This window comes from Rattus rattus, chromosome 14 (assembly GCF_011064425.1).
Source record: "Rattus rattus isolate New Zealand chromosome 14, Rrattus_CSIRO_v1, whole genome shotgun sequence".
In the NCBI taxonomy this organism is placed as follows: domain Eukaryota; kingdom Metazoa; phylum Chordata; class Mammalia; order Rodentia; family Muridae; genus Rattus; species Rattus rattus.
This window is the reverse complement of record NC_046167.1, coordinates 47071930-47084273: the sequence shown is the minus strand read 5'-3', so window position 1 is coordinate 47084273 and position 12344 is coordinate 47071930. Positions and strand designations below refer to the sequence as shown.

General features: G+C 35.2%; 1 protein-coding gene across 1 annotated transcript; it reads right to left on the bottom strand.

The window, feature by feature from the left end:
• Nucleotides 1-4066: 4066 nt before the first annotated feature.
• LOC116883708 (prolactin-4A1) lies at nt 4067-11852 on the bottom strand. The gene is made up of 5 exons (XM_032884922.1): nt 11758-11852; nt 9415-9590; nt 7263-7367; nt 6039-6218; nt 4067-4378 (listed from the first exon to the last, which is right to left on the bottom strand). Exons 1-5 carry the CDS (start codon nt 11789-11791, stop codon nt 4190-4192), a joined length of 684 nt encoding a protein of 227 aa, XP_032740813.1. The 5' UTR covers nt 11792-11852; the 3' UTR covers nt 4067-4189.
• Nucleotides 11853-12344: the final 492 nt, after the last annotated feature.

The window sequence follows — 12344 nt, the reverse complement described above, 5'->3', positions numbered from 1 at the left end:
AGCTCTGGTTGGTTGGCATTGTTGTTCATATGGGGTCTCTAGCCCCTTCAAGCTTTTCCAGTTCTTTCTCTGATTCCTTCAACGGGGGTCCCGTTCTCAGTTCAGTGGTTTAATGATGGCATTCGCCTATGTATTTGCTATATTCTGGCTGTGTCTCTCAGGAGAGATCTACATCCAGTTCCTGTCGGCCTGCACTTGTTTGCTTCATCCATCTTATCTAGTTTGGTGGCTGTATATGTATGGGCCACATGTGGGGCAGGCTCTGAATGGGTGTTCCTTCTGCCTCTGTTCTAAACTTTGCCTCCCTATTCCCTCCCAAGGGTATTCTTGTTCCCCTTTTAAAGAAGGAGTGAAACATTCGCATTTTGATCACCCTTCTTGATTTTCATCTGTTCTGTGCATCTAGGGTAATTTGAGCATTTGGGCCAATGTCCATTTATCAATTTGTGCCTTACTTTGTTATGTTTATTCTTATATATTATATTCTATTTGTTGAAAGCAATGTGAGTTGGTTATTTTCTTATTATTTTCTAGGGAAGTAAATTACTGGTATATAGAGGGACTCTTTTTTTTCCCCCTATGTTGATATTAATTACATCAAGCTAGTTTTCAAGGTCAGATGTAAGAATGAGTGTTTTGGTGAAATAATTTTAGTTCTTAAATTATAGAATAACATTTTCTACAATTTAAGTACTTATCTTGATTTATCTTGAGGAAACTCTTATCATCCTTTTTATTTTTTCTTCTCTTTTTTCCATTATGACTTTGAGTATTGCATTGGATAAGAGTTGAAAGAGTAGATCATCATTTCATGTTAGATTTTAGAGGAACTGTTCTCCCCTATGCACAATAATGTTGGCTTTCAGATCATCTTTTCCTCTATTTCATCATAAAGGAATGTTGAAATATGTAGAAGAAATTTCTGTGCCCACTGCGATGCCCTTGTGGATTAGATTGCTTCGTCTTTTTATCCACTGTAGTCTTTTCTTGATTTATAACATTGAATAGCCTTGGATCTTCAAGTGTCAATATCTTGGCAGTAGTAAATGATCTTTTGCTGAGTTGGTAAATTAGACTTATAAGTATCTATTGGAAGTATTGAAAATTGCTTTTTTGTTTTGTTTGGTGTTACTGTGTCCATTTTTTGGTATCAGGGTTTTATATCTTCATACAGTGAGTTTGGTCATGCTTTCTACTTATATATTTAGCATATATTTTAGAGAATTGCCACTAATTCTTCTATAGCTGCTTGACACAATTTATTCCCCACGCCTCAGTTTTCTTTGTCAAGAGAAGCCTTTCTTATTACAACATTGTTGAATCTTATAGAATACATACATTACAGGTGGAAGTATTTGGAAGCCTGGGAGCAAAATGAAGGAGAAAAGGGAATAGGGAAATAATGTTATCATATTTAAATTAAATATATAATTAAAGAATAGAAGTCTCAAAAACAAATACACACACTGAAAAATTTTTTGAGTAAAATCTTAACTTGCCTTATTGTCTCCTCCTTAGACTTTTTTTTTCATAATTTATTCATTCTAAGACTCATTTGTTCTCAAATTCATACATTTTTCAGTCGTTAATCTACCTTATTCCCATTATTAATTTAAGGCCCATTAATACATATGTATAGGTACTACTATGTGTCTTGAAAAACCACAAAATAAGAAATATTAACTATTTTGTCTAAAATGTAACTGGTTACTTATAATTTCCTCATAGTAAATATTTTCAATAAGATAATTAGAACCTATATTAACAACACAGTAGTAATATTATTGATTTTGATAAGGTTTTGTCATTCAGAGATTGATTCATCTTTAACATTTCACATTTCGCTTGTCTTAATGCTTTGTCAAAGACTTTAAGCATTATATTAAATAAGAGTTGAGAAAATGAACATAATGATTTTCTTCAAAATTTTGAAAAAGTGTAATTTGTTCTCACTTATCTGGTATACATTGCTCAGATATAGTCTTTTTTATATTGAGATACGTTCTATTATATCTATTTTTCATTTATTTTATGTGTGTTTTAGGAAGAAATGTTGAAAGTTACATTATAGTTATTCTGTATCTACTGAGTGGTCATGTGATTTGTTTCTTTGAATTTGTTTCCTGGATTATTTTGTGTATATATAAAGTAATTATTGCATTCCTGAAATGATAATTCATTAATTGTGTCTGATGATATTTGTATTGTTTTTTCTGATAATGAATAACTGTAGCGATTTGAATGGGAAATGTCTCTTATAGACTGAAGTGCTTGGTCACTTGATCCCCAATTGGTGGCAGTGTTTGGGAAGGCTCTGGAATAGTACAAGAGTGATTTCTTGACGGAGAGATGTTTTAAGGGTCTGTAGACTGACTTCTTTTATTCTCCCCCTCTTTGTTCTCTGTGTGAAGATAAAAATGTCATCAGGCAGTTCCAGGGTTCTATTGCCGTACTGTCCTTCCCTGTCCTGATAGACTCTATCCTTCTCAATGCCAAGCAACCAGAGATTCCAGGAACTAAGTCACTACCCAAAGACTATACATGGACTGACCCTGGGCTCCAACCTCATAGGTAGCAATGAATAGCCTAGTAAGAGCACCAGTGGAAGGGGAAGCCCTTAGTCCTGCCAAGACTGAACCCCCAGTGAACGTGATTGTTGCAAGGAGGGCAGTAATGGGGAGAGGATGGGGAGGGGAACACCCATAGAGAAGGGGAATGGGGAGTGGTTAGGGGGATGTTAGCCCGGAAACTGGGAAGGGGAATAACAATCAAAATGTAAATAAGAAATACTCAAGTTAATAAAGATGAAAAAAAAAAGACAAGAAGCACACCTTTTTTCTTAATGTGTTCTTGTCAGTGTATTTCATCAGAGAAATGGGAAATAAACTAAAAAGTAGTTATTGTATTAAGTATATTTTAAACTGTTTCTTCTACAATGTCTATAGCTCTTCTCAGTTTTGTCTAGAAACTATAGAATTCAGTTAAATGTCATTAAATGGTAAAGGGTTTAACCATTAGTCCTTTAAAGACCACCTAAATTTTTAAATTTGTACTTTGAGAACATATTTCATAAAATTAAAGTGTTTTTTTCCACTGGCAGATATCCTCATTTAAATACTATGGTCTGTATTAGATATATGCATGAATTTGTGGAAGAAATCTACTCTGAAAGCAGAGTAGCATTTCATAGTATTAACAGAAAATGTCTCATATATAGGTTTCATTGGATTTCAATATATTTCCTGCTGTTTAGAGAAAGAATGCTAGAATATATCAGAGTTGGTTAACAGTTTGCTTGTATCCAAGAGGTAACTAAAAGATTGACAGATGAGAATACTGGCTGGACTAGTTTCCATTGTCTAGGAATCCCTGAAAAAAATCCATGTGTCATGAAACTGCTTGACAAGCGCACTGTCTTTAAAGATGTAATCTAGAGAGGATCCAAAGCTGAGGAAAAAGAAGAAAACTGGGAAAAGGAAGTAGAATAAACATTGTAGGAAATGACCATGCTAGCTTTTCTCACCTTGTGATTTGAAGTATCAGAGAATAACAGGTTTGTAACTAATCAATGAGATGAAGTTGAAACTCAGAGCACTGTTCAGATTAAGAGTGTGTAGATCACTTGTTTTATGTCTAAGAATGTTAAAAATAAGCAGATGAGATTCAGAAGACTGGGGTTAAATACAGTTGTAGTGAAACCCAGAGACATTTTATGTTGATATCCTCATGTTTCAGGTGTTTTGAAAATTTTACAGTGCCTACAGACAGTGCAGTTGCACTGTCATACTGTTGTCTGCGAATATGCCACAAATGCCGGCGGCAAAGTGGCCATCTCTTATAATGTGGCTCAAGAGCACCATGGTTATGGACTACAGATGAGCTGATTCATAGCAATATCATTCATTGCTTCTAACAATGTCACTCAGGTAACATTTTGTGATTCTAAAGTTATGTCGGAAAGGATATCATTTGCCAGGGTAACTTCTGGTATCTCTTCATTTTTGATAATAACTCATCCCTGTTTTTTGTGGACTTTTTTATTGAACCAACAAAAGATATCTTGGGAAACTTTGTTCAGTTTTTTATTTTTTATTTTTAAAGAACAGAGCCATTAGACTCAGGTACTTTGCACAAGTGCAATTTAAGAACCATCACTGGGGCAGAAGGATATTAAGGATGTTATGCGTTCTTAGCACTTGCTTCGGATCAGTCGACACTTCAGAAGCTTCAGATACATTTCCACGTTATTTGAGTCCTTCTTGAGGCAGTGAAACAGGTTATAAAAGGCAAAGTATCTAGTGTCTCTATTGGGCGATTGCAAGAATCCCAATTCAGACCAGGCAGTGTAGTTCGCCTTTTCCTTGATTTCAAAATTACCCTAATTGGCAAAATAATAGTTAAGTATTAATTATAGATGAAAACTTGAGATCTTATTTCTTCTACATATTAAATTCAATTTTGTGAGAAGTTAATAATGTAAACCTTTAGCCAAACCCAGAGATTTTCATTTACCTGAAACAGAGTACTTAAAATGTGTTAGCCATTTAAATCTGGAAATGGGGCATTTTGAAATATTTTGTGGCATGAAATTGATGCCCGCTGGAGTTTGTTTTTCTGGGATGTTGTATAATTTGTTCTCAATCAAGCATTACCCTTGAAGACAGAGGGGCAGGTTCAAAAGATTCAAAGAAATAAGCACAATTTCATGTCTAGGGAAGGAGAATCTTGGAAAATTCTCAAGGCTTCTCCCAGCTTTGCAACCAGGAAATAATTACTGGTGATACAGATACTAACCCAGTGAACTGTGGGAAGAAGGTGTCTCAGACCCCTTAAGCTTCCGGCAAATTGTGTATTGAGCTCTAAGGTTTCAGCTTTCACGGTGGGAGTTAGGGAGGAACTTTTCTATAATGCTTCTGCTTTTGAGTCATCCTTCTCTTGCAAGTAACTCTCAACCATATTCCTGTTAGAACTCTATTAAAAACTCATTGTTTCAACAATTGGGACTTCAGTGTAGTTTTTACTTTGGTCTATCATGGGTTTTCTTTCTTGTGTCTCCTTCAGTAAAGTCTCACACAGCATAGGAGCAGACAGTGGGAAATTAGTAATTTGATATCAAGGAGCATGGAATGGCTAGCATACATTCTGGTAATTATTGACCTTTAGTTCTTCATATTGTTCCTGACTTGTCTTTTATGTTTTATAGATTCAGACACTACACGACTCTTCTTTTTTTTTTAACAAATAAGTAGTCCATACAATGTATTTGGACAAATATTTACACTCAATGAAGATTAAAATTGGTGTGTTATGATATAGGTAGTTCAGCCTTTACTCTAATAAAATCTGCTGGGATAGTTACACATTTGTCTTTCTTTACATATATGTGCTTTCCAAATCACTGTGTGGAGCAGGAGTTTACATTGGAGGTCCCTGGGAAGTAAAGTGACTTTGAATAGGTTGGGTATTGTTTACATTAGTAGAAAAGATACTCACTTAATTGGATATATCCTTCCCATTTTTTTGTTGTTATTGTTGTTACAAGAGAACGTCTTTCAAGATTCATTTGTCATTATCCATTGTGGTAATTTTAATATCCTTAGCCCAGGAAATGGCACTATTAGGATGTCAATTTGAAATCAACTTATATCAAATGACTAACTGACGTACTGCCCTGTTGGAACAGGCACGCCTTTGTTGGAGAAAGTGTGCTACTGTGGGGTGGGCTTTGGGAAACTGCCCAATGTGGAATGAGACCTCCTGACTGCCTACAGAGGACAATCTTTCCTCACTACAATTAGATCAAGATGTAGAATTCTTGTCTCCTCCAGTGGCATATCTGTCTTTATGTGGCTATGCTTCCCAACATGAAGAGACTGGATTGAATCTTTGAAACTGTAAGCCAGCCTAAGTTAAATATTTTCTTTTATGAAAGTTGCCTTGGTCATGGTGTCTTGTCACAACAATGAAACTCAAACTAAGACCCCATGGTTAGCCTATTCATGTATAAGAAATACAGAGAAAGTCAGCAAGTTGTTTACCTTTTTGGCAATATTCTTTATGGCATCCAGGAGCTTTATGTTTGATTCCTTAAGCATCAAGGCCTTGTAGAGGGTAGGAGGAGTGGATCCTAGCCTGTCAGACATTTCAGCCCACAGATGGTGCAGAGGGTTGAGCCAGGCTTGCAATAGGCTGTGTGACAACCCCAGTAGTACTTCCAGCTAAGCAACCACAATTGAACAATTCCATTAGAATAAAGGAATACAATATTATTAAATACAGGCAGATTTTATTCAAGCAGCGTTCCTTTGGTCATTCATATACATGTTGAGAACATTGTTTTGATGGTACACATTTTATAAGTTTAAACTTTAGGCCCTGTCCTCATGTTATAGAATTTTTATATGATTAAATTCAGAAATATCAGAAGAATGTTTTATAAATTTTCTAGTGAAGCAGTAACTCTGTGCAACTGTCATTTCTTCCTAGACTTCCTATTTTTACTTTATATTATTATTAATTATTATTAATAAGGATGTAGATATACCAAATGCTGATAATATTAAGGAAAACAAGATGTTGATTATATCTATGGGGACATTTTAGATATGTGATAATGCACATTGTAAAACACTTAAGTTGCTTCATGAAGGGGATCTTAAGTGAGAGATAATAACCATTATTAGTCAGAGTCAACATAACATCAGTAGTGACATGGGTAAAGGTAGAGAGACCTTAGTATAATGGACACATATATAAAGAAGCAGATGTAGATCCAAAGGAGACATAAATAACAAGAGTAGATAGTATAGTTTTGGTAATGTTAAATTATGTCAACATATGATCCAGTATAACATATGATGAACACAACAACACTATTAGTACTTCATAGGTATATATACTTATCACATATATACATATATATTAGTACAATATTTAACTATGAGTTCAGATTTGGCTCAAACAGAACATACTTACCGAATAGTAAGATTTCATGGACAAGGCATTGGTAGAATTGGTTTTCTGAATGTACAGATCTGCTATAATGTTACTTAGCAATGATTTTATATTTATTTTTCAAGGAGATTGTTCTATGATTTCATATTCATTATCTATTTTTCTGCCAGTATGATAGCCATGTCCTATTATGGTGTAATAGAATAATCTCCCATTATGGTGTAGTAGAATAAAAGCAATGTAAGTGCGTGACAAAGCCAGTACAGTGATTTTGCTGATTTGGTATCAAGCCAAGGTTGAGAACTCACTTGGAACTGTTGGGCTTGCTCCTTGTTTTCTGGACTAGAGAGGGAAGAAGTGTGGCATCTGGTGGTCCGGCGTTCAAACCCTCGGCCTTGGGCATAAAATATTTTCTGAAATGATGAAGTACTCAATTAATTGTCATTTCTAAATCAACTAATTTTCAAAATGACCTTGTCATTAATGTTTTCGATAGATATTAAATTTCAAAGTGAAATAACACTAAAAAAGAAGATAAGAAATTAGACAAATGACTTTTTTCTCTTATTGGATTTTTTTTATTTACATTTCAAATGTATTCCCTTTCCCGGTTTGCTGCACATAAGCCACCTATCTCATTCCCCTCCCCTTCTTCTATGAGGGTGTTCTCCTCCCCCCCATCCCCCCCCGACATTCCCCTACACTGGGGGGTGGTCCTTCCATTGGTGCCTAGCAAGGCCTTCCTCTGCTACATACGCATCTGGAAGCATAGTTCAGTGCATGTACAGTCTTTGGGTAGTGGTTTAGCCCCTGTGAGCTCTGGTTGGTTGGCATTGTTGTTCTTATAGGGCTGCAAGCCTTTTCAGCTCTCTCAATGCTTTCTCTAATTCCTCCAACAGAGGTCCCATTCTTAGTTCAGTGGTTTTCTGCTAGCATTCGCCTCTGTATTTGACATGATCTGGCTGTGTCTCGCAGGAGACACCTATATCCAGTTCCTGTCAGCATGCTCTTCTTAGCTTCATCAATCTTACCAAGTCTTGGTGGCTGTCTATATAGGGCACATGTAGGAAAGGAAAGGGTCTGAATGGCCATTCCATTAGTCTCTGATCCAAATGTTGCTCTCGTATCCCCTCCTATGAATACTTTTGTTCCCTTTTTAAGAAGGAGTGAAGCATCTACACAAGTGACTTTTTAATATACTTCTTTACATTTTAATTGTAGTCTCATTTTGACCCCTCCAGTTTCATAATCTGTCAATCTCTTTCCCCCTTGCTATTTTCATCTTTGCTAAAAGTTACTATTTGACAAGCAGACACTTAAGCCTATAAGAGTGCAAAAATAAGTGTTGCAATATAGTAATATTTGAGTAGTATTTGTGCCCTACCAAAGTCCTTGTATATTTTTATTCATTTTTTTAATTTCTTTTTGATCCAAAATGATGCTTGCTTAACCAGGCATCATCCAAATGGAGCTCATTTTTCAAACCTTCTGTAGCTACACAGGTATCCTGTACCAAAAATGGATATAAATTCACAGTATTCTTGTGTCATGGCAAACAAAGTGAGTTCTAAACTATTGAGTGTAATATATTAGGGAATATTAAACAATGAGTCACTTAAAAATCGACAAAATATTAATTTTGTAAACATCAGCCAATATGTATTTATTTAATTACTACAGTTAGTTCAGTATACTCACTCAGCAGATTGTCATCAAACTATTGCTGAGAAAATTTGTGATAGATTGAAAGGAATGCTGGGATAATTATGAAGTGATAGAAAAATTAGTGAATATAATGTATGATAGAAATGTGTATTTACCATAAACTTTTTTTCTTAAATGCTAATTGATGTCCTGAAGTCCCTATCTGTTGTTGTGTCTTATACTATTCTAAAACAGATGGCATATTGCCTTAAATGACATTCATCAAGAGTAGAGGAACTGTTTTTAGCTCTAAACTAGACCTACCAATATAAGCTCATGTCTTGGACTTAGTTCAATGGTAGTTGTTAGCATTTGGGGATTTCTGTAGTTACTTGCTTATTTTTCTTCCTTCCTCATTTATTCTTAGTCTCTTTAATTCTATTCTATCCCCTAAATTCACTGTGAAGCAGTTCTTAATTGGATATTTATAGTGCCCTAAATGAGGGATACCAAAGGACTTATGTCTCCTCTAGAAAGGCATAGATAACCAAAGCATTTCTTCAACCTTATACTCTCATATTACAAGAATCAATTAAAGTAAAAGTTGAATTATAAAGAAACGGTCAGTGTAGTCTTAGCATACATTTGGCATTTCATCAAAGTGTGCTGTTCTTCCATTTCATATTTTAGTAGCTTAAGCTTTTTCTTATAAAGGTATATTATATTGAAGTTAGTTCATGATGCTTTTTGCCTCTCAGCTTCATTGCCATGATATACAGTCTGTGAGAACTCTAGGAGATGAGTGAGGGTACTTACAACGTGAGTGGACAGATCTGAAATGTACTGATTCATGTCCTGGGATATCTTAATTGCCTGATTCCAAGTGTCTCCATAGGATGTATAGTTGTGGACATTCAACAGTTTAGCTCTCATAGCAGAGGCTGTGTTCTCCCACAGAAGCAGGTTGGACACCAGCAGCAAGAGGACTGTCCCTGTTAAGAAGAGGAGTCATGCTAAAGTATTTTTTTTTTTGATGCTCTCAACAATCACCCTGTCTAGGAAAGTGGAAGATGTCCTCTGTACCTTATACAAATTAATATTTTTTGGTCTGGGTGGGGGGATAATTTTTTGTGTCTTAGATTTAGCTAATTATACATGCACAGGTTTATAGTTTGAAAGAAAAATAGAAGACTTCCTGCATCTTTCTGTTACTCCTAAGAATGTTTCTGTACTTTTGCAAACATTTCTTTCTATCTTAACTTAAATATGATCCAGGATGAGATAGTCTTTCTCTCCAGGCAGGTTAACGTCTTGATGGTTTCTGGTGATGCTTAGTGTACAATTTTCACCAGTTTGCATTTGTAATTCAGTGCCAGATAGCAGCATTTAGGGTACTGACAAAGACAGCACAGTTCATTGATTTGATTCATTTTCCTATGTGATCTAAATAAAGACATGAGTTTTGGATTGCTGGCATGGAAGATGAAGACAGTTTCCCCATGAAACCAATGTCATAGTATGGATTTTCTAACTAACCATTGTCATCTCATACCTTTGTCCCTTTGCTAAAATCTTAAGATTACTTCCCTTGAGTCTAATGTTTAAAGCAGTCACCAGGCATTCTCGACTTTTATTATCCCATTATATTGATGAAAATGATGGCAGACTGAGTTTTCCCGATTTTCCATAGTCCTAGAATCAGTATGTTGAATCAGAAAGGACACATTGTGGTCTTTGCACTTTACTTGTTACATCCTACACGCTTGTGAGCTCTTGCTATGCATCTGTGTGGCAGGAGCTACATATGTACTCTTTATGTCCAGTGTTGCCTTATTGGTCTTACATATAAAAAGTGAAGCATTGTGTCATAGATTGCCTATGAGTTGAGTGTGTCTGCTATTTTTCTGCTTGTACTACCATGTGCCTTTGCAATCTGTGACAGTGACTCATTGATGATTGCATCATCAATTTGCCTTTCATTATACTTACTGAAACACAGTTGTAACATACTAATAATTTACACTCTAAAAGGCTGATCAGGTGTGTAAGTATGAAATTGAAATCTATCTGCCTCTAACTACATTAACCTGAAATATTTCTGGTACAAGTCCCCAATGTCCATGTAACTTTAATAAATGTAGTTGGAAATGTCCAATAAAAAAGCATGAATTTGGTAAAGATTGATATATACTAAACTGTCTGAACTGAAATATTGGAAAATAGGTATGCCAAATTTCTTTACAACAAGCTAATTTTCACATGTTTAGCTAAAAAAGAGATAAGACGGTCAAATAACTTATATTACACATGTTGAAGTTGATAAATTCATAATAATTTCAAATGTTTTGTATACAACATATATCTTTATATTAAACTATGCTTATACACATTCCTCATATTTACTATTTGTAGAGATTTCACCGAGGTGAGTTTTAGAGACTGATGATTTTGTTTTTTAGTCCTTTAAAATTTATTGTATCATTATTACTAATTCATTATTCTTGAAAGTATCATCAATTTTCTAGAGACAAATGCTTGACGCTATGCTGTTTTTCTTTTGAAATGGAATTTTGGTTGAATAAAATTGTCAAAGCTGTTTAATAATCACATACTCTAAGCTTGTCTATATCACTATCCTGCTTTGAAATTTTCTTTAGATTCATTCAGATCTAGCAACATATAGAAATGCCTGACCCTGGAAAGAATATTACCAATAGATTCCTTTTGTTCTCATTTAAAAAGATCTCCATTTCTGCAATTTTGAATTTTTTACTATACCTTGATTTTTTTGCATGGAGGTTGCACAGAAACATTCTTGGTTTCCACTCACTAGGTATCAGAAACATTCGTTTTCTTACTCACTAAGGGATCCTAAACTTCTCAAGACATTGACATGCATCTTCTAAGAAGAAGGTAGACTCTTCTTTAAAAACTACTGGTCTAGGGGTTCACTGTGCAGCATCATTTTAGAATAATTAAGAAGAAGTTTCTCAGCTCTATGTTCCCTTACTTCAGGTAAGCCATGAAAAGCAAAAAGGGGTAATTTTTCCCAGATAGGGCACTTTTGACATTAGAAACACAGGCCATCTATACTGAGCTTGATAAAACAATGCATTTCTTAATCTTATCCACAAGAACATGAGTAAAAGCAACACTTACAGGAGGACCATTGCTGAGACAAAGACAGATGCATCTCTGAGATGTCACACGGCAGCTTGGATACCCAGGGAAGACAGCTTCTTCAGTAGAGGCTTGCCTTCAGTTAGCTTTCCACCCCCTATATACTCCATCACACCACCTTCAGGCCAAACACTACTAGGGAAGTGGAGGAAGGGTGTCAAGAATTACAGAATCCCATGGGAGAGTCCTGTGAGTCTACACCCTAAGGGAATTGTAACAACACCATTAATATGACCACAAACCTGGTTATGTTTGCCTATTTCATGACCATGACTGAAAATTATATTTAAGATAAACACAGAGAGAATTGATATGCCTCATTTCTTGGCTTTTTTTAAAAAATATTTTTCTACAGTTACAACAACTCAAAAATTCCCAGAATCTTAGTCGTATGTATGTATTATGTATGTATTTTATCAGTTTCCCAACATTTGAATGTCAGACAAGAACCACATTTTCAATAAATAAGAGTATTTGCCAATAGTGTAAGGAGCTTACTTCTCCACACTAAGCTGAAAGGAGAAGTAACATACAGTTGCAAAAATGCATTAGTAACATAATTTAAT